The sequence below is a fragment of the Biomphalaria glabrata genome, chromosome 11 (genome assembly GCF_947242115.1).
Source record: "Biomphalaria glabrata chromosome 11, xgBioGlab47.1, whole genome shotgun sequence".
Classification (NCBI taxonomy): domain Eukaryota; kingdom Metazoa; phylum Mollusca; class Gastropoda; family Planorbidae; genus Biomphalaria; species Biomphalaria glabrata.
Window position 1 is genome coordinate 9,347,457 of NC_074721.1, and position 23,661 is coordinate 9,371,117.

Here is a 23,661-nt window from a genome sequence, read left to right on the forward strand (position 1 = left end):
AGCTAACCTCACTTGTTAATGACTGATGCTAGAAGCTAACCTCACTTGTTAGAACCTGTGCTAGAAGTTGGGAACCTGTACTAGATGTTATCTCTCTTGTTGCTTCTGGTGCTTAGAAGGTAGGTAAATCTCTGGCTACAAACCAAAGCATTGTGATCATTTATATCTTCATTGCTGCCAAAGCAAGCAATCTCTGCACTTTCACCAAAACTGGAACTGGGCGTAGAATTCTTTCTTTCTAGTCAGTTATGAATTATTTAAAACTGGAACTGGCCGAAGAATTCTTTCTTTCTAGTCAGTTCTGAATTACTTAAAACTGGAACTGGCCGAAGAATTCTTTCTTTCTAGTCAGTTATGAATTAGTTAAAACTGGAACTGGCCGAAGAATTCTTTCTTTCTAGTCATGGAACTGGCCGAAGAATTCTTTCTTTCTAGTCAGTTATGAATTGGTTAAAACTGGAACTGGCCGAAGAATTCTTTCTTTCTAGTCAGTTATGAATTCTTATTTTATTCTACTTCAACATGTCCCTGTGTTTGTTATTGATATCTAGACGTGACGGTCGGTGGTCCTATTTCACGACAAGCTTCACTACCTAGGTTAATGCCGAGATGGGTGTGGGGGGGGGGGGGTTGTTGGGATTAGACGTACATCCTCCACCCCACCTCCCATTAAGGGCTTTGTCTCGTGATAGCTTCACGTGCTCATGTCGTCACCAGTTAGTGCAGTGTAGCATGGTCCTTATAATGGAATGTTGAGAACACAATTCAGTGTATGAGCGATTACTAGATTCTAATGTAACGCTGAACCGCGTAGACAGCGATACCTCTCGATTCCTCACACACACCCTCATAAAGGGACTGCCCACCAAAATGACCTCAGCTGAACGCTATTCCCTCACTGGCAGGACACTTCTGACCAACGAAAGTCGGGGGTTAACTCTGGAATCGCTTCGGCATAGACATATTGAAATTTTCTTTTTCAACACGTTTTGAATCGATCTTGCTGCAGTTGATTCTCGCGAAAACATTGTGGAAGGTCCTACTTTTTTTTAAACATTGATAATAATGTCGATTTTACTTTATACTACACAGTTTATAACTTCAATTTAAACACGTCACGTCCCCTAACTCGCAATTTGAGAACCACTGGTCTATTGTAAGGCTAAGGTAAACCAACCACACACGTGACTCGAATCGGTACACTAAAAGTCTTTTTGTGTGACTTACTTTTGACTTGATTCCTAGTGTACCAAACCCAGCCACTGGAAAAGCCTCATGACCCAGTTTGCTAATAGATTCCAGACTCGTGGCAGTCTGGCATCACTCGTGGTTCTTGAAGGGCACTGGGTGTATCAATGGTCTGTTCTGGTCATGCTGGTGAACGGGCCGGATCTAAAAGTGCCGGAACGAATTTCGAGAGTATGTAAAAAAAAAAAGAAATAGGTAGGTGGGTAGTAGGGAAGCCATACTTTTTTTTTTTTTTTTTGTATCTTCTGAGGTTGTCACATTGTAGCTGTCACTTGTGTCCCCTCTCTTCCCTTGCAACAGTGAAGTTGTACATACCAATGATACGTTCTATTCACAAGTTTAAAAAGAAGTCATGCTATATATACACTTAGTCTTACAACAAACAAGCTTACTGTAGTCAAACTTCGTTTAGTCAACGCTTAGAGACAATGTTTCACTAAACATTTAGTATTCATTTTAGTAGCTACTATTATTAAAAGTGAGTTTTTTTTTTTTTTTTTTTTTTTGTGGTAGTATTTCATATGAATCGTCTTTATAAATGAGGAGAATATATCTACAGCAGCTTTGGTTCTAATGATTACTTAGCTCTGACAACATTTCAACGTTAATGAGAAGATGTATTCATTTCTCTGCCGTTGAGTATAATAAACACATTGTCCGCCTCTAACTTAACTGTTCCTCCACAAAACTACTTACTAAGCCCCAAGACGTTTTACTCTAACCCCTCATCCCAAAGTCCTCAAAGATAAGTTTTATTCTAACCTCTCATCCCAAAGTCCTCAAAGATAAGTTTTATTCTAACCTCTCATCCCAAAGTCCTCAAAGATAAGTTTTACTCTAACCCCTCACCCCTAAGTCCTCAAAGATAAGTTTTACTCTAACCCCTCACCCCTAAGTCCTCAAAGATAAGTTTTATTCTAAGCTCTCATCCCAAAGTCCTCAAAGATAAGTTTTACTCTAACCCCTCACCCCTAAGTCCTCAAAGATAAGTTTTACTCTAACCCCTCACCCCAAGTCCTCAAAGATAAGTTTTATTCTAACCTCTCATCCCAAAGTCCTCAAAGATAAGTTTTACTCTAACCCCTCATCCCAAAGTCCTCAAAGATAAGTTTTATTCTAACATCTCATCCCAAAGTCCTCAAAGATAAGTTTTACTCTAACCCCTCACCCCTAAGTCCTCAAAGATACGTTTTACTCTAACCTCAGTCCAGAGTACAGTTTTACTTGACTCCCCCAGTCCTCGAAGATACGTTTTATTCTACCTGCTCTAGGTCCAGAGACAGGTTTAATTTACCTCCCAGTCCTCAAAGATAAGTTTTACAATCCCATCATTCCCAAGAACTTTACCCTCACAGTCCCCTAAGTCAAGTCTTCATATGTACCTCTAATATTTGTTTCATGTTTATTGCTTGGTCAAAACTGTTTAATTTCAATAGCTGCTCTCTCATCCAAGGTATTGGACTGAATATTTATCTAGTATCTCTCTTTTGTCCCCAGGAAGGTGAGGTCACGATGGGTCAGCAGATCTCTGCAGCGGCTGAGAGCACTGGGCACCATCACGCCCACCTGGCTTTAGGTGAAAGTCAAGCGAAAATTGAGAGCGGGGATTCTGGAGCAAAGTCACTTCCACGCAGAGGTCACTCTGGTCTTGTCATCCCCACTGCATCTTTGGTTCCTGCTAAGGCAGATGGCTTTGGACCAGGGGATAAAAGTGGTAACAAGACAGACCAAGAGATTGGGAGGATGTCCATCCGTGCCGCCATAGATACGTTTATTGAGAATTGCTTGTCATCCAGCAACGAGAACTCTGAGAAACACATCGGTGATGAGCTTGATGGTGTGAATGGCCTTGGAAGATTAAATGAAGATTTTAGAGGTGTTAAAAACAATGACTTGAAGTCTGGAAAGAAAAGTCCCGGGGAGCACAGTGAAAGTGGTGTGGAGAGCATTAGTTCTGACAGCACAGACATTCAGGAGGCTTACCAAGAAGATGCAGAAGAAAAGCAGCTGGTGATAGATTGTGATGGCAGCTCAGAGACGAAGGTGAAAGTTGAGCCCAAAGAAGGCTCTCACAATTCCCCCTTGGATGGTTTAGTCAGGGCTAAATTTGAAAAAGGCAGAGAACCCAAGAAAGAAACAGAATCTGGAAAAAAGCCAATGTTTTCACCTTCCATGGAGAAGCAGCCATTCCCACTGTATGTGCAGGACCACCTGAAGAAGCCTGGACAAGACCAACAGGAAATTGATTGCCAAAGTAAAGACGCCCTGCAGCCTCAAGGCCAAAGTATCTCACTGGAGATGGCCAAAAAATCGAATGAATCTCCTCCACCAGGTGGTTCTGAATTCCCTCTTCCCCCTGTCCGTCTACAGACATTGATCGACAAAGTTTTAGATCAGTCACTAACCAATCAAGTCTTGGATAATTCTAACCAACCATTAGACTCCAAGTTGAAGAAGTTAGAGCGGCCATTGACAAGTGATGATAGAAATAAAGAAATGGTTTTACCTAATTCCAACAAAAAGGGTCCAATAAATGATGTTTTGGTGCCAGAAATTAAAGAGGCTATAATGACGGGTGATAAGAGGGAGAGCGACTCAAAGTCGTCTAAAAACACTCTAAGTTTCAAAGACCATATTGAGAAAGTTCTTATGGAGAGTTTTCTAAGTTATGAGGAAGAGGAGCAACAAGATGCACTGAAGCGAGGAGAAAACCCTGATGACATTTCCAAAGCCCCTGTTCATGAAGATCTAGACACTGACAGACAGAACACCAAAAAGGAAGCTGCTAGGCCTGGAGCAGAGAGACCTGTTAATGTTCAGGACATAGTGGACAGGGTCATTAGTCAAACCCAGGTCATTAGTAAACTTATGACTCCAGAAGGTCAAACCATTGTGCAGCCTCCACCTGTCACTGCGCACCATGCACAGCCTCATCCTGCACAGCCTCACCCTAGTAATAAGTACCAGAGCTCCTCCACTCCCACCAAAGCACTACAAGAAGCTCAGCGCTATGCTGTACACAAGGAGCAGCAGTCCAGTAACATTGGTAGGAAGAGGGGCAGGCCTCGGCTTGGAAGTCCAGGAATTTGGCCAGCTAATGACTCTGGGAAAGACGCCAAGGCTGCCTACGCTGAACAACGGGCAAGGGAATATAGAAACTCACAAGGTCCACAGTCTCATCACTTGCCACAACAGTTACCACACTTGCCAACACATCAGGACAGACTGGCTGGGACCTCTGTACATGGGAACCTTGCACGGGCACCTCTTCCTGTAGAGTATGGTCACCATACCTCCCCAGCTTATGGAATGACTGGGCCTTCTGTCTATCAGCATAGACACAGTCAACAAAGGCAGCCAGGGCTTGATCAGTCTCAGGCCTCAAAGTCAGGCATGCCACCAGGCATTGTACCTGCCAGTTCAGCCTACCACCACAGCAGCCAAGAATCATTCCACTCCAGGGGTGCCAACTTACAACAGCAGCCGCAAGTTCGGTCTCACCAACACCATGGGCATCCAAAGCCTCCACCTCCACTTATTCTTGCAGACAATATCAGTGAAAAGAACAGTCTAAGCCGCATTGTCCCTGTGTCACACATGCCAACTAAATCATGCTCCTGCCACAGCTGTGTGTCTCACTTCTCCCAGTCAACTGCACCACATGCTGGCCAGAAACAGGAGAGAACAGGGGAGTCCCAATCACACTATCCACCCTACCAGTTGACCTCCAGGCGCAACCTTCCACATCCGCCAGGGGCAGAATCCTTAAGGCCTGTCTTGACCATTTCAGGCCAGAACCCTTTCCCCACACATGCCATCATTCCTAGCTATGCCAGTGGCCACCGACAACATGATGGTCCACCAAGCAATCAACAGTCTGGCAATAGAGATAGTCGGTACTATGACAATAAAGGGAGAAATCCATCCCCTGGACATTTCCCAGCTTATAATAGCCAGATGACCATCAGACAAGATGTTGGATATTCTGAAAGTGCTAGAATGCCTGGCAGACTGGACACGAGATACCCTGATAAAAGTCCTATTAGTCGGCAGGACTCCAGGTATCCTGAAAATTTTCATATGCCCAACAGGCAGGAGTCACGATATTCTGAAAACAACCAGATTCCAAGTAGAGAGTCTAAGTATTCTGAAAATGTGCAGGCACTAGGCAGACAGGAGAACAGGTATCTCGACAGCGGACATGTTCCCAGGCAAGACACCAGGTACCCTGAGAACAGCCAGCCCTCAGGTAGGACTGAAGCTAGGTACACTGACCACATGCCCCGCCACTTGGAGCCCTATGATCTGACTGATCCTGCTGGACATGAGAAGGGTGCTCAGCCTATAATTGTGGACCCAGCATCCTCACCTGCTCATGTCAGATTGGCAGAAGTTCCAGCCAGCTCTGAAGGTGACCAGCCTCTTGATCTGTCTGTGAAACCAGTTGTTAGTGGCAGCAAAGAGTTGAGACGAAAACCATCAGATGTGGCTCTTCAAGTATCAGGACATGAAAGCAGACAATCTTATAGGTAAGGTTTTGTATGTTGTTGTGGTGTTTATTATAAAATTTTAGTTTGGGAGTCAATTTATATCAGAAATGCAAGTGTTCTATAATTCTTGATCTGCCAGGCGTATTCTAAGCTAAAATATTTGAAATTAAGTACTTCTTTCAGACAATGTCAGATAATGTAAAGGCTATCTGTTTCTATGGCTTATGAAGGTGTCATGTGACCAGCATAATAACAATAACCAATTTGCATCTACTTTCCCCAACTAATGTCAGGTACCCATAAGAGTTGGATGGACTCAGGGTTGTCCTAAAAATTTAAACATTTAAATAATCTGTCTTCACCAGGATTTGAACCCTAGACCAAATACTATACCACTCAGCCACCACATCACATCCTATATTTATGAAAAGTGGATCAGACATTGACAATTTTTTTTTTTAAAACTTGCTCACAGGGAGATCTTTATCAAAAGCTTTAGAGAAGTTAAATAAAAAATGGTTTCTATTTGCTCATTATCATCTAAACCTTTTGATAAAGGACCTACTAAGTCTATCAGTAAAATGAAGATACAAGGTCCAGTAAAGTTCTAGAGAGATGAGGTCCAAATGAATATCACCCTTCTTGTCCTTGACAACTGCTATTTTACATACCAAATTAATAAGTGCAATTGTTCTATAATCTCATGGGTACAATCAAAAGTCAAAGCTTCTCACTTTTAATAAACTGTCAGAAATGTCAGTCCACTTGTTCTGTTGTTTTTTTTAAATTTAAATCATAAAAAAAATCTTTGTTTTCCTAATTGTGTCCCGTTTTCAACTGGCATTAACTTGAGACTGATGTTTCCTGATGCTGAAAGAGACGTAGCTGGTGTATTCAGTTTCATAGTTTTACACTTCATATTTGTTTTGAATTGTATAACTTCTCCATTTAATAGTACTGTTCCTGTTGTTTCTATTCTCAGAGTTGATCTATTGTTATTATTGTCTTCAACTTCTGTTGACTACATTTAGTTTAAAGAGTGATACTGGTCTGTGCAAGCTAATTTTCACTTTAAAAATACTTTGCGCAGGCTGGAGACACTACAGTATTTTACTTAACAATTATTGTCATTATTGACTATGCTATAAACATAATAAGAGGGGGGGGGGTAGCAAAAGGAGAGAACTGTTCCATCCTTTGCCTCTTTCCTCATAATCTATTACTTGAGAATGAAATTCCAATAATCCTTGTTGTGATCACCATACCAAGTGCTCATGAAAGATAAGGGAATTAAGGCCTTTGAATGCTGTTGAAGTTTGTAGTGTATAGAAAGCTAGATGATTAAAGGGTACATCAAACCCACAATGCAATTTAAAGGTCAATAATTCTCTTTACTTGTCTGCAGCTACTTTGTTATACTTTGTATGCAACTCTCTCCATACGAGTGTTGAAATTTTTTACAGCCAGCTTTTTTTTTTTTTTTTAGTTTTCTAGAGTATAGAGATATTTTTAAAAAAAAGTTAAATCTCAAGATTTCAATTATTTAAATAATATATCTTGCCATTTAATATTCACACGTCTTTCTGTCTCCATCCAATCTTTCATCAGCTTCCATTTTTATATACTGCTCAGGCTTCAATCCTTCTATTGCATCAGTCATAACACTTCAAACATAAACTTTTGCTCTAATGACTCCATTTATTAAGACCCTTTCTAGAGTATTTTTGTCTAGGTTATTTCCTGTAAGCTTATGGAAAGGGGATTTTATAGTGCATCTGTGTTGGACTGGAATATTTTACTACTCAACAATTTTTATATTGAGTTACCAAAAAAAAAACGTTTTGAATCTCACATCATTATTTTAACCTTTATATATGTTTCAGAACTGTGACATCAGAGCTGCCTGCAGGAAGTAATTATTTGGACTATGAGAGAGGGCCATCAGGACATCACTTACAGAGGTTGGAGAACAGTGTTGACAGAATTCTGCCTCAGAACCCTCTCCCACAGTTCAGACAGACCACATCTCAGCCCGCATTGATGGACACAAGAGAACGCCACAACAATGCGCCACTGTCCAGCTTACGAGAGCGCCACTTGGCAGCCCCACAGTTGCTCCACCCTCCTGAGTCTCCAAGCCATAAAAGTGTTCGCCATGCTCTTCCAAGTCCCTCACTTCCGCCACCTTCCCAGCATGTCATGAACTCATCTGCTTCACCAGTTGGTCATCCTTACAGCAGCACCATGTCACCAGGTGGGCTTCATAGGCTAGACTCTTCACCCAATATTCAGCATTTCCACACAAGTGACTCTCATCTGAAACAATCAGAATCTGTTGCTCAGCGGCCGTCCAGTCATAGCTCTGACGTAGAGGCGTGGATTGTTCCATCTTCAGGACAGAGAAGCCCTTCCCCAGATGAAAGTGAGGCACAGAGAATGGGGGTCTCAAAGCATGAGCCCATCCAGAACATCATTGGCAGTCACCCACCCAGTGACATTTTGTATCTCATTTGTCGGCTGTGCCGCCAGACATACGGAAGCCCCTATGGTTTTAGAAAACATTTCAGAAACCAACATGGCTTTGAACCCAAAGCAGAGCACACTATTGTTCAGACTATCTCTGCCACCAAAACAGCAATGGCTAATAGTGTAGAGTCTTTACCTCAGTCTCCTGTGATAGAGTACAACAGTGCTTATGAAGATGGCAAACGCGACTTCACTGTTCAGCCCAGAGACATAGCTGGCCAGCCTAACTTTGTAGGTCTTGAGGACATTAAAAGTGATTACACTAAGTACTTGGAGTGCCCGGAATGTCAGCAGTTGTTCCGGTTGAATGACTTTGGCTCATACAAGCGCCACTGCCGCCAGCACAGTCTGCATCGTATGTCTGGCCCCTTTGCCTGCCATGAGTGTCAGAAGTGTTTCTCAGAGCCAAGCTTGTTGCAAGAACATTTGGAGACTCATTCCACTTTTACCACCAGTGTGTGTGGCATCTGCCAAAATTATTTCTCCTCTCCTGCATATCTTGCCGAGCATATCAAGGCTGCTCACCAGCTTGTGTACCCTGGTGACAGGCCGGATAAGGCGTCAAGTCTTAGCGATGGCAACAAAAGAATCAAAGAAGAACTTTCACCGCAACCTGAAGCTTTACAGTCAGCACCTGAAATCAGCGAATTAGGATCATCCCAGGGGAGAGCAACAGCAAACCACCTTCCTTTGACCAAACGCCACAAGCAGTTTTCCCCTGCCAACTATGCCCAAATGTTTACTGTGCACACCCCTAAAGGTCTTGAGATTGAGAAGCTTCCTGCTGATGGTGTGGTCACTACTGCAAGCCCGGATAGTAGCTATGATGACTGTCAGCCAGGAAGTGCTGGTGCTCAGGTGGACACACCTGCTGGTGAAAGTGAGTCTGCCAGGCTAGTAACTGGCCAAGGTGTCAAAGCACCTGGGTTAACTAAAACATCATCCAGTGATATTCTGAGGTCACAGAGTAAAGACGACACAGAGTCCAACTCGTCAGATTGCTCTGCCAACTTGGAGTCTCAAAGTGCCGAAGGAGTTCAGACCAACAGCTCGGAGGATATAGACAAATTTTATAAGCACAAGAAGTATAGTCGGTATAGGAAGAGATCCAGCCCAACCAATCTACCTGAGCCAGATAAGAAAATTGCCAAAATAGAAGAGAATTCTTCCACCAAGGAGCCAGGTGCTTCGATAACCTCGTCTGCCTCTGTGACTTCAACTTTTAACTCGGGTGTCACATTACAGGACTGTGAGTCATCCTGTCAGCAGTCAGAGGACTCCAACAGCTCCAGCTGCTTCAAGTCTCCCTGTGACGACGTGAAAAAACAGACTGGTGCCTCTGCAGATAAGGCCAAGTCTAAAGTAGAAGACGCAGCAAAGACTGGCTCTGAAGACGCTGGGACTAAATTTAAATGGGACAGGTTGACACGTAGTCAGGCGGGAAAGGCCTTCCAGCCAGTCAGCTACACATCCTCGTAAAGTCATCCTCAGTGAGTCATCCATCTAAGCATCCAATAGGATTACCTCTGCTAAATATACCTCATCCCTTACCATCCCTGTCAGAAATGTTCATTGTTGATTCATCATCTACTGCTGTTAAGTTACAAGACCAAAAAGAAGAAAAAAAAGTTTACACTTCTGAGAATATTTAAACAACCTTTCATTTATGGCTTCCTGTAGGATTACATATTGTGACTTAAGGCTTAATTTGTTCTCAATATAGCCTTCCCCTTGTGTTGCACTCAATAGGAACCATCACCCAATAGGGCATAATTTCAAGGTTCATAACTCATCCATGTTGTCCTATTGAATCTTCTAGTCATGTATTGGCCCTTACACAACTCATGTAAAATCACCATCACTTTTTCAAGGATTGGCCATCACAAGGACCACTTCATGTGTAGCAAATGAGAATGTTCATACAGTGCTGGATAGTTCACTAGTGGCGATTAGAATTCAGACTTAGTTTTTGTTGTTTGTTTATTTTTATGTATAAAAAAATTGTATATAGGTTATCATACTTAGTGGTGCAATTGTGTTTTTTGTCATTCTTTTGTTTTATTGATCTGGATATTTTTGTTTAATGGAACAATGTTTCATGTTATAGTCAGGTATCAATAATTCTAACCTCTTACAGCCAAAACTGTCATTAACTCTACATTCATGTCATTTGTTATTTTACATGTAGTCACGTTTTTTTTTTTAAGTACAGAAAAAGCTGAAAATTTTTATACATCAAACTTCCTTAGTGATTATTTTACTTTAAAGTAAGCTGAAAATGTTATAATAATAAGATGGGGAAAGGGCATAATCTACTTTTAAAATACACAGCTTTATACCCATTTTAAAAGCTTAAAGTGAAAGCTGATTACTATTATTAAATAACAACCATTTTAATGGAAGGTTTGTGCCCAGACACTATGTTAGATTGTAAGTAAAAGCTTAGAAGGCTGTAGGTTTGTTTTTTTGTTTTTTTTGTGTGCATTAAGTTTCACCCCCCACCCCTTTTTTTTTCCTCAATAGTTTTGAGAAAGGCCAAGCTTGGAAGCACTATAAAAAAAAAAGTTTTCTCATTATGAAATTATTTTGTATTGCCATGATACCCACTCTACAAAAGAAATAGGAATTTAGTGAACTCAGCAAGCTTAGGGCAGCATGGAGACACTAGACAGAAATAAAATAACTAGCCCAGTGAAAACAGTTGAAATCTGGAAACTTTGGAATGTCAACATATGAAATTTGTGCCAGTTGTTTTGACCTACAAACGGGAGTGACTCAAGATTTCGTTATAACTCTGCTAGTTTAAACTGACGCTGATTTTTTTCACCCAAGTTACATGCAAACTTCTTTCATGACTATATATTTATAGAACAAAGGTTCTTTCAGTACATTCTAGTTGATGTGCAGCTTTGTTTTCAAATATTTCTCAAATTACCAACTTGCTATAGCCTAAAGCTTGATAGTCTTTAGGTGACTTTTACCACTACCACCCAAATTTTGCCTTAGATAGAGATATTATTATTACAGACCAGTTTCTTATAAATCAACATATAAATTAACATAAACAATCACTGATATGCCCAGTATGTAGACATAATTGTTAGAGGAAATTTGTACATATTATATATATTTGACTGTAAGAAATTTTTCACATAACACTTTTTAAAAAAATTTACAAGTTAAGCAAAAAGAATCTAGTGATAAACAAAGCAAAAAAAAATCTTGTGAATAAACAAAGGAAAAAAAAAATCTAGTGATAAACAAAGCAAAAAAAAATCTTGTGAATAAACAAAGGAAAAAAAAAATCTAGTGAATAAACAAAACTAAAAAAAATCTTGTGAATAAACAAAGGAAAAAAAAAATCTAGTGAATAAACAAAACTAAAAAAAATCTTGTGAATAAACAAAGGAAAAAAAAAATCTAGTGAATAAACAAAACTAAAAAAAATCTTGTGAATAAACAAAGGAAAAAAAAAATCTAGTGAATAAACAAAACTAAAAAAAAATCTAGTGAATAAACAAAGCAAAAAAAATCTTGTGAATAAACAAAGCAAAAAAAAATCTAGTGTATAAACAAAGCAAAAAAAATTTAGTGAATAAACAAAGCAAAAAAAATTTAGTGAATAAACAAAGCAAAAAAAAATCTAGTGTATAAACAAAGCAAAAAAAATTTAGTGAATAAACAAAGCAAAAAAAATCTTGTGAATAAACAAAGCAAAAAAAAATCTTGTGAATAAACAAAGCAAAAAAAAAACTAGTGATTAAACAAAGCAAAAAAAAATCTTGTGATTAAACAAAGCAAAAAAAAAAATCTTGTGATTAAACAAAGCAAAAAAAATTTAGTGAATAAACAAAGCAAAACAATCTAATGGCATTTTTTGAAAATACCAGTGTTGATAAAAAGGAAGTATTTGATACTCGTCCAAAACATGCTATATATATATATTGTATATGGGCTCATAAAGGAATGCATTTGATATTCGTTACTGTCTTCATCAAGAAGAAACCCAAACATGACCAAAGCACAGGTCAAGAATTTATTTATATTAGTCTATGGGTTGTTAGAGTTGAAAGGGAAGAGAGTTGGGAAATTACAATGACACATATGTCATAAGAGATCCATGATCACTTTGAGGGAGACCTGCAGTCAGTTTACATTTATTGTTGGGGTGGTGAGTCTTAATAGAGAAGTTGCAGAACTCCATAATATGTACCTATATACTACAGACAAAATCAATATCAGAAGATTTACTAGTTGTTGTAGACAGTCATTGACATGTAGCACCAAAATGCTGGTAGACAGCTAAATCACTGTAGGCGTATTATATTTTAACTTGAAATAACTTCTTTGTGAGCAAAACTAAATATATATTTATATAGCTTTTATTAAATTATTGATAAAATCAACTTGTGGTGAAATGCAATAAATATTCTAGACTTTAGGAATGATATAAAATGTTATTTTAAAGAAAATCTAACTCACTACAATAACACTTCTTTTCAGTCTTGCGTTCTAGAGTTGTCTGTCCTACCTCAGACGACAATACCATCTATCTTGCATCATTCAGAACCAATCGCTATCTTCTTCCCACTGTCACCATAGAAACACACACACACACACTCCATAACACTGGTAAAGAAAACAAAATGTGCCAAACAGGAAACTTTGTATTTCTGTGAACTGACATGTTTCTTTGCTTATATTTTGATTGTTGACCATTTTGGATGAACCCTTGCTGTGTATGTACACACCAACATTGCCAAATAGTTTAATTCATTTCAATGTCTTTTCATGTGCATTACTTTGAACTATTGAAGCTATTGTCATTGTTGTTATTTTCTATACAGAGTTGTATTTATGTCGAATAGGATAAAAGAACCCCCTCTCTTTTAACAAAGTTTTGAAAGAAAAGATATATATTTCAAGGTTGTATAGGCCTACTACTTTATTCTACCTTACACCAATCAAGTGTTTTTAGTCTAGTCAGTAACTTATGAAATACAGAATACGAGACTATAGTTTCTCTAAAGATAAATCTTTTCTGTTCATTTTAACCCTGTCCATTCAACTCAGTTCATATTTACTTGTCTTTTCAGATTTTAAAGTTTAGATTTTTTTAAATGTATTTATTTTTAAAGTCTTATAACTCTTACTGTTTTCAGATTGTTTTCATATTGAAATAGATTACTTCCCTTTCTTATCAGATCCTTTTTTTTATGAAAAATCACATGAGGTTTATTCAATTATTAATGATTATTTTTTATTTATTTTTAACGCCGCATTTCTTTGTACGGGATATTTTGTGTAAGCAAATTATAAATTTAATATTACTGTTATAAAGTCGCAAACATGTCTTGGTCAGAGTTTGTACTGGTTGTATTTGATTTATTTTGTTTTCTTTGAGTTGTGCACAAGATCGTTATCAAATATCAAAGTTGTGAGTGTGCATAACAATAGTGTGTACTATTTCAATGTTCTCTAGAATTGATCAGGACAAAATCAGAAGAATTTATGAAAATACATTAACCTAGAGGCTATAAAATTTTCAATCTGTCAATAAGAAAAGAGATACTGCTTTAGGAAGTACATTTTCTCTTTAAACTAGAAAACCTATGATTTAAAGTTTTTAATATTGAAGAAAAAAATTGATTCCATTTTTTTTCCAAAAGTTTACATGATATCAACTTAAAACTAGCAGGATGCAATGTGGGATTCAGTGCATTAAGTTTCTTGTTCAATGTAGTCTCAGGAGAAGCTCTTGTGTTGGTCTCAACTTGGTTTAAAGTTTTTAATATTGAAGAAAAAAATTGATTCCATTTTTTTTCCAAAAGTTTACATGATATCAACTTAAAACTAGCAGGATGCAATGTGGGATTCAGTGCATTAAGTTTCTTGTTCAATGTAGTCTCAAGAGAAGCTCTTGTGTTGGTCTCAACTTGGTGGGAAACATTCATCTGGCCTTCTCCTTGTGTCTTTACATTTTTACTTTTCTTTTTACTGAGGGGAGGGGGGGGAGCTGCGGGGATCTCTTTTCTATAAATTTAGAAAGTGTTTCAAATCTGGAACTAGTTTATACTGCCTTTTAGAGAGTCTATGGTGTGTACAATGTGTTCCACGTTGAGACTTTGGTGTGTATATAATGTAGGTTTTCTATTGAGGCCTTGTATCTTTTATTTCCAGAGTGTCATAGATTAAAAAAACAAAACAAAGCATTTCTGTGTTAACATCTAGGGTTTTGTTGCATGATTTCCCCATCCCTTTTTTGCCATTGTTTCTAAATCATGTAAAAACAATGAGACTTAGTGTGTGTGTATGTCCTTACAAGATTACTACTTACTGTTACACAATCAATGGCACTATTTGCTCCTGATAAGCTGTAATTTGTTCCTGAGGATAAGTTGTAATTTGTTCCTGAGGATAAGTTGTAATTTGTTCCTGATGATAAGTTGTAATTTGTTCCTGAGGATAAGTTGTAATTTGTTCCTGATGATAAGTTGTAATTTGTTCCTGAGGATAAGTTGTAATTTGTTCCTGAGGATAAGTTGTAATTTGTTCCTGAGGATAAGTTGTAATTTGTTCCTGATAAGTTGTAATTTGTTCCTGAGGATAAGTTGTAATTTTTTCCTAAGGATATGTTGTTATTTGTTTCTGAGATGAAGTTAATTTTTTCTATCCCTAACAGTTGTGCTTTAGTCTGAGGTTGTGGGGCCAGATGAAAACATTGACCTAACTTGACACTCAGTTGGTTCCTAGCAATGATTATTTATTGAACCAAATGTTCATATTGTTGTGTCATAGTTGACAAGAAACTCTTAAAGTTTCAGTTTTGTTTAGGGCCACAGTTTTGTATTATTGGGTTTATTGCTACAGTTCAGTTTTAGTTAGCAGTACAGTTTACCCTACATAATCTAGGTTTATCCAGGTTTAATAAATAAGGTTTTAAAATGAGGTGTAACTGTTCGAGGTTGACTGGGTTGTGCAACACGTGAACTAAAGGTTAGATAATGATGTATCAATCTACTTCCTGGTGCTAAGGATTAACACAGATATTCTTATATATTAATCTATTTCTTAAAGACTACCCAGAAATCTGAAAGAAAAAGGTTTTCATAAAAAGTTTTATACAATTTCTATATTGTTATTTTTTTTTATTTTTTTTTTTATCAACAGGATTCTTAAAATTTTATATACAAATATGTGTATTTCATTAGTTAAGAAGTAAAATCTGTCAAGATTTTTAAGATATTTTTAAACTGAACTCATTTCAACAAATGTAAGTCTTAAAGCTTCTGTTTATTTGGTTAAGTTTCCAAGTCGAGTTCCTGTCGTCTCACAGCTTGTGGTTGTGTATACTTGTTTTTGAGACTTGATGTGTATATTTTTGTTTTATGAAGACACATTTTGTCCTATTTTCAGGTATCAATCTAACCCTCAGGTCCTAATCAGGTCCTTAAGTCCTCAATCATAACCTTTATGAATCATGTCTTCAGATATCAATCAGGCCCTGATCATTCCTTAGGTATGGATCATACCATCAGGGATAATGCCTTTAGTCAGTGATCAGGCCCGAACTCCTCAGAGCTCATAGAGATGTATCTCAAAATTGTGTTCTCTTTATTCTTCTTTTTTTTTTTTGTTTGTTAACTGGTAATAAAAGAAAGTGAGATAAGTGGATCTCCACAGTTTTATCTCATGTTCTCATCTTGTCAAGACACATCCACCTAGGGGAAATGTGTTGTGTCTTATTGCATCTCCTGCCTCATTTCACTGTGTTCTATGTCTCCACTGAGTTGCTGTTTGAAACCAGTCAAAAGTGCCTGGCCTGTACGCAAGTTGTGCATGTGATATTTTGAATGGTAGCCATGAGATTCATGACTTTTTTTTTTTTTTTTAATTCAAGTGCCATAACTCTTTTTTTTTCTTCTTCTTGTTGCATTGTTTGAAATAGTTTGAATCATATCATTGATAACATTGAGGGCTCACTGCCATATATAGAGCAGTGACATTGGCTTTTGGTCATGCAGCTGTGTAAAATGTTGTTAGACTATTTTAAATGTTGATGTTTGGCTGTGTTAAATGTTGATGTTTGACTGTGAATGCTAACATGTTGTACTTTGTAGCTATTTCAAACAAAACAATGTTTTCATTTTAATAAAAGTTTTATCAAGTGTTCACTTGTTGCTTTGTGTTCTACTCTTTGACTTGGTCAATAATGTGAAGGTAAATGTCAGACTTACAAACAAACATAAAGGTCAAGTCCTTATTGAGTTGTAATGATCCTTTGGGTTAGTGGACTATCATATTGAGTTAAAGTGGCCCTTCAGTTGTAGTGGTCAATTGGGTTAGTGTACTATTATATTGAGTTGAAGTGGCCCTTGAGTTGTAGTGGTCAATTGGGTTAGTGTACTATTATATTGAGTTAAAGTGGCCCTTGAGTTATAATAGTCCATTGGGTTAATATATTAATCTGTAGTCATCCCTTGGGTAAGTGGAGAAATGTTCATTATTTCTGTGGATGACAGGACTATATCGTGTAAGACGCCTCAAAAAGTTTCTCATTAAAAACAAAAAAAAGTGTTCACTATGACGAAGAACTCTATTTCTCCCCTGCAGCAAGGAAACTTTGAATGATAATGAAATCTAAATGTTCAACTATAGTTGTTTGAATCTGTTGCCGTAGACAGGAAGTGACCTTCTTATAAAGTGAAAGAGAAAAAAAAAAGTCTCATTATACAGAGGAGTATAATGAAGATTGAAATCCTGATCCAATGACTGTACAGAAAGATAGACCCCTCTACCCACTGAAACAAGGACGTCCCAACTCCAATAGAAAAAGATATGACCATGTTGAAATGGATTTGTGAAACATTATTGAGATTTTCAACAACACACGCCCAGTTAAACAAAAGCTCTCACACATTCTAGGAGCATAAATGATATTTATATAATACTTTCAATACTTCTCATTTTCATCTGGTAGTTAAAGACAGAATCGTGCAATTTTACAAACTGTTATTGCTCATTGCCGAACTAAATTCACTTTATATCTTTATCAAAGAATGAAATTTAGTAAGAAAAATGAAACACAAATGAATTGGTATCATCAGTATACTTTTGTCCATACTTAGAACTATAAATAGAATATAGTGTTTAAATAAATAAAGTTCACATGGTAATATGCTGCTGAAAATGTATACAATGTTATAGTTAATCTTTTAGTTTTCTAGTACATGTACACTACTGTCGTGTGTCAAATGGTAAATCACCTGGCTTTCCAATCCAGGTGTAGACTTGGATTTAAACTTGCGAATTATTAAAGGGGGGGGGGGGGGGGTCCATGAGTCCTACATTAATGTACTTGTTAACCGTCGTCCGTAGAAACAGAATGCACAAAACCAACAAGTTTACAACACCAACTAGAACCATGGAGGAAATAGCTGCCCTGGTCTCTTTGGAGGAAATAGCTGCCCTGGTCTCTTTGGAGGAAAGAAGAGAAAAATAAAAACATGTCCCAATTAAAAAAAAAAAAAAAAAAGTATCCTTAGACAGTCACCCACTCAAATCCAAAATCCACAAGACTGGCACCCAAAACCAACTTAAAAGAATTTATTTTGTTCAGGAATCACATAACCTTAAAAAGAAATACCACTTAGGAACTATAGGCCCTAACTATTGAATCAACGAAGCAGCATAATAGGCCTACTTTTCATCCCTGGCCCCAAAACCCTCCTATAGAACAAAAACTATACTGAGAACTGCCAGATCTGGAGTGGAAACCACTGCGCGGTTCATCTCAGATATAGGATTACTGTTCTGAACCCTCCGACATGATAAAAGAGAACGAAGAAGTAGAAGAACGAAGTTTACAGTTCCCGGAAAATGTAAGGCTTCTAGACTGTTCAAACGATGAAACAGTCGATATTATTTTTTTTTTAAATTATTCATGCACATAGTGATTGCCCTTTGATGTATGAAAACACAATGAATTATGAATCTACTTTTATCGTAGCAAATGTAATCATCGTTACCTATTATATCATTTACTGTTATATGTAACAAATGTATGCTCATGCAGTTGCTATCTTTCGTCTTCTGAATGCTTTTCCCCTTCATTAATTAATTGCAGGCCTATAGACCTTAATCTTATCTTTTATATTACAGATGTTACTTCAAAAAAAAAAAAAAAAGATAATTATGCCTACGTCTTGGGCATTTCATGTGTCAATCAAGTCGCGCATGTTAATCAATGACTTAAACTCTGCTAAGTCGTTCGTTTTCCTGGCTGATTTAGGCAACCCATACATTCTCTAATGGCACTAGGGAAGAAGGAGCACTCGTACAAATCTGTTCTACGTCTAAACGTATTCCATCTTGTTGGTGTAAGAAGTATTTCCATGATTTCACATTGCTGCATTTTCATCTCATAACCTGTTGTTGTTTTTTTTTTAAATACTGGGTTATAGTGACATTTCAACCTTCACGGGGAGATTCCCTTCATTCAAATCATCATCAGTGTGACCACGTAATACCAAATTCTTTCCTTAAACAAAAAAAAATGAAACTCTTATAACTATCTTCTCGAATAAATTACACATGTTTGTTAAAAAATGAAGATGTAGCAGTGGTGTAGCTAAAGATTGGGGGGGGGGGGGGGGGGGGTCGGGGGCTTGACCTCTTTAGGGGCCCCTGCATGTTGACATCATGACATGAGATAATGGCGTAATATTTAATATAAAAACAATTTTCGGACATTCATTTGGGGCACCCCTCAAGAGGTGGCCCGGAGGGGGGGGGGATTTTCTAATTTGGATTACCCCTCCCCTTCCCTAGCTATCATGATGGCTTACAAGTCGGGTAAGATAATTAGAGAGTTCAATTCTGCTCGGTCATTGGTGTCCCTGGCTGATTCAGATAATCCGTTCCATGCTCTAATGACACTATAGTTACATAGTAGGAGCACTTATTCGCTTTAGCATATGGAATAAGAAATGTGCCTTTATGTTTTTGTCATTCCGAACATTTTATTCGATTTTGTTTTTGTATTTGTATGTTAATGTTCAGTGTCCTATGTGGTGTCCCTACTTTAATGCTTTGTCTTCTGTCCTAACGTGTCTCTAAATTTAGTGATTTTTCTGTTGGTGTTAACGTTAGTCAAATATGAATATTCGTTTGCTTAAATCTCACGGCTCTATTTTGCGTCTGTTCTAGTTTCTTGAGGAAAGCCAATGACGTGGCAGAGTTTAAGTTACTGATTAACACTGATGCTGAAATTGGCACATAAAATATGTCGGCCGTAATTATCTTCACTGTTGAAGTAACATCTGTAATCTATCAGATAGAGCAGCGATGCCCAAACTAATTCGAATTGCGGGTCATTTTAATTTCCGTCACTCGTGTCGCGGGCCACATGATCGAAAAGTTACAAAAACTAAATTGATCTGAAACATTTTTTTTTTAGAAACCTGTGGATCTAGTACTTACATTAGTTAATGCGATATCTGAAAGTTATCTCTTTTTTTAAATGTCGGAAAAGGGCTTCATTTCTCTACTTACAAATTGAGATTGAATTAGCTTTACCAACGACTCATTTTCTTGTCTCTTTTAGCTAAACATTTTTACCTATCCTCAATGTCTATGCGTAGTTTAATTTTTTTTTTTAATTTGTGCTCAAAACCAAGAATGCCGTCATATTTGTATTATAGTTCCGTTTATTTGTTGTTGATGTTCTTTACAAATAAAATATTTTGGCTAAACATGACTTGTTATCATGTTCCACAAAAAAAAAGTAAAGATCCGTTCACTTTTCCTGGTAGATTCTAAATTCTGAGTCCACTTGAAGTTTCTTCGGCTCCATCATTTCCTAATCGTACAAACGTCAAAGGTCATAGGACCAATCCATCGGTGCCCTAATGTAGGTAAGATACATTTTAAAACCTTTTTTTTCTGAAAAAAAAAATGGGGGTGTACACTTTGTGCCGACGTGTCGACGGGCCGGATAGAACCATTTCGCGGGCCGGATTTTGGCCCGCGGGCCGTATTTTGGGCATCACTGAGATAGAGGATGGACATTCCAATATTTGTCTGACCAAGGTTTTTTTTAACTGGCTATTGAAGATTTTCACATTCTACTTTTGTTGTAATATCTTTCTGTACATAGTCGTTGTTGAAAATTACGATCAAAGCTTCGGATAAAGGTATAAAAAATGTGTACACTAAATAAAAGCATATTTTATCGTAAGGTAAGGGAGGTAATCGCATAAAATTCGTCAGTCTTAAGTTTGAACAAAATAATTGTAGTTATTTACCTTGAAATATTTAACGCCATTTCATTATAGTTGTGAAACTCAACATGACTGTTCTTAACTTCTTTGTAATTTCTTCTTTCAAGTTAGTTCCGTTAAGATAAGGAAAGCAGCGAATTCCGACTTTCCACATTTACTCAAAAAAACATTTTTTTTATTTCCATTTTTTTTCCCTGTGGCATTACCTTGTTCAGTCATTTTTATTTTATTCAATCTCCATTTACCTAGCAGTCTTTCTCCTGTCAATACTTAGCCTCAATGTGATGCCCGGGTGGAAACGGTCGTTGGAGGAGACGATTAGGCCAACACGGAAGCTGAAAAGATTGAAAAGACTCCACATCGGAGTGCCTAAGGACCGAGTCCATTGCACTGGGGAAGGGATGAGATATGGTTGATACTATTCACATACCCATTCTCAAGGGGCCGTTTTATAGCGGACACCTGCACAGCTGATGTGGTAAAGAAAATGAATAGCTCCAATCGCACTAAAGCATTATTGTTAGTCTGGATCTGTTAAAAAATTAATTTATACATGATCGAGTCAAAATAATTGATACAATTTCAGGCAATATACATTTTTTTCATAAGTTTTTCTTTTGTTTAAATATTTTTCTTGGTTTAATTTTGTTTTTTTGTGACGATACGGCACGCGACAGTGAAATTTAAACTACCTTACGGCCGCTGAGCCTAAACGAAGCTGGGCAATACTGCATTCAGCTAGATTGACCATTGTTAGTTTGTGTAACCAATAAGCAGAGGCGTAGTGAGAGAAACATGGGTCCGGAGCAAGAAATTTTATTGGAGGCCCCCCCCCCCTTTTTCCATTTTCCATGAACATCACATAGAAATATAAATAAATAAATAGAAATATAGAAATTATAAATAAAAAGTATTTAATAATGATATAACAGAAATAACCTTAGAATGTATTACCAAACTAAAATATCTACAATATTTTTTGAGGGGCCTCTCTGCCTTAGTGGCATCATTTTCATTCTTGTTCCCCCCCCCACACACACACACTACGCCTTTGCCAATAACATAAGTATTAAGATCTCTAGGTCTACTTGAAATAAAATTTGTTAAATAAAAACAATAACCTAATAGCAGAAATAATATTAATAATAATTGTAATAATACGAGAATTATTAACAAAACAAATTCCACAACAAAAAAAAAAGGAAATTCGGAAAAAAATGAAATTAAAAACAATCCCAACTTTAAGCGAGTTTTATACTGGGACTGTATGGTCGTGTGACATGCGCTCTGGGCTGTCCTTGGTTGGTCACGCTGATCCCGGGTAGTAAATAAAATCAAATCTGAAGAAACATCCGAAGCGTGAAAAATAAGACTAAAAATGATTCACTGTAATCTAAACTTTGTTGACACTTTGACTTTTGAAATACAGTTTACGTTCTTTAAGAAGTAGCTCTAATAGAGATGGCGGAAATCAGATTTTGAAATTAATAAACGAAATAAATGATTAAAAAAAACAAAGAGGAATGGAGAAAGACGGTCGACAAATCTTTCAGGTGCTCCAACGGTCCAACAGACTAATGGATAGGTAAAGTTAAAAAGACTAAATAAACAATATCACTGTGAAAGTTCACTGTTGCCAACTAAACATTAAAGATTACTTTCTGTTATGGATTGACAACAAACTAGAGCAGTGGTTTGGACATTTGATAATACAGTGCTGAAATTATGTTTTTAAATACATAGTGCTTACTACCGGATACACCAAACAGCTTGATATTTATGCACTAGCCTTGGTATAGGAGAATCTCCAATAGCTATTCAGGCTACTGAAACCAATGTCTGTCTAATCAATTCTTAACTATTTTAGGATTTCATTAATCTCGAATTTTTCAACTCCGCAAAAAGAAGAACGATAAGCAAAAATTCATATAAACAAAAGATTGCTTAGGAAAGAACAATAATCGTGCTTCACCTTCTCATTGTGTGTTTACAATGAATTATATTTATATTAGTTTTATAGTTATAAATGTAACTTGCTATTTATTTCTAAAACATTGTCCCATGTCTTAAATTTCACGGATGCTTGAGACGTTTAAGGAGGTTGTAGAGCGTGGCTTAGTAAGCTGGGATCTGCAGCTAATTGGAAATCATTTCTTGCAGGGAATCCTTGTCTCTGAATAAGGAGCTTTGGTATCCGTAACGATCCGAAATCAATTAGCGTCGGTCGACAAATTGCTCTTGACGATTCAAGGAGACACAAAAGACTCATGCCTCTGAACCTCGCGGGAACGAAACGTGAGGTCACTGTCTTGGATTGAAGTTAAGTTCCCCTATAGGCGGAGAATTCCATGGGGATTTAAAGGCAGGGATTTTTTTTTATTGATGTTGGTTTGCAGGTAGTACGGCGACAGTCTGTGCATGCTTCCATCAAAATGTCATTGGAACTACGTAGAAATAGGGATGACATTTCAAAAGAAGCAATCCCGACCTTATCCATAGGGATCTGAACTCTACACCTTCTGTTCTTCAGCCAAGTGCTGTGCCATTTTCAGCGATTCAGTAATGATTTGGCAAGGCTGGCTTTACGCATCGCACATTTGACTGGTCCAGGTCGTACTAATGGTACCCAGAGTACCTTCTGTCCAACCAGTGAATAAGACATTGTCTTTTCACACCAATCCCTTAGTGCCGTCTCTCTCCATTCCTCTCACTCTTTTGCTTTGCTTTTGCTTTCAATGATAGTCCCGTCCTTTTTATTGATGTTGTCTTCACATCGCTTTCTCTGTCTGCCTCTTCTTCTTTTTCCTGGTGCTGTTCCCTGAAGGAAGGTCTTTGTGAGCCTGAGGATCTTTTGATATAGCCATACAGTTTTTGAGGTGTTTTTTTTTATAGTGGTAAGCAGGTCATCGTGTGGGCCCAGTTGTGATACTGTTTCGAATTTCCGCTTTTTTTGTGTGTGTGCTGTCTTTGTAAGTGCTACCTTCGATGACGTCTCACTTCAATGGCAAGGATCTTCCTCTCTGGCTCTGCAGTTAGCGTCCAAGATTCGCAAGCATACATGTCACTAGGACCAAGGAGCGCGTCAGTTTGACTTTAACATTGCGGTCTATGCCTCT

At 37.6% G+C, this 23,661-nt stretch overlaps 1 protein-coding gene across 1 annotated transcript in view; it reads left to right on the forward strand.

Moving 5' to 3' along the window:
* The window catches only part of LOC106054768 (uncharacterized), a 43,548-nt gene extending 27,110 nt beyond the window's left edge, over nucleotides 1-16,438 (forward strand). The window contains exons 2-3 of the mRNA XM_013210780.2: nucleotides 2,746-5,777; nucleotides 7,622-16,438. Of these exons, the coding sequence (XP_013066234.2) occupies nucleotides 2,761-5,777; nucleotides 7,622-9,743 (5,139 nt within the window). The 5' untranslated portion in view covers nucleotides 2,746-2,760 and the 3' untranslated portion in view covers nucleotides 9,744-16,438. The remainder of the gene's footprint in view (nucleotides 1-2,745; nucleotides 5,778-7,621) is intronic.
* Nucleotides 16,439-23,661: the final 7,223 nt, after the last annotated feature.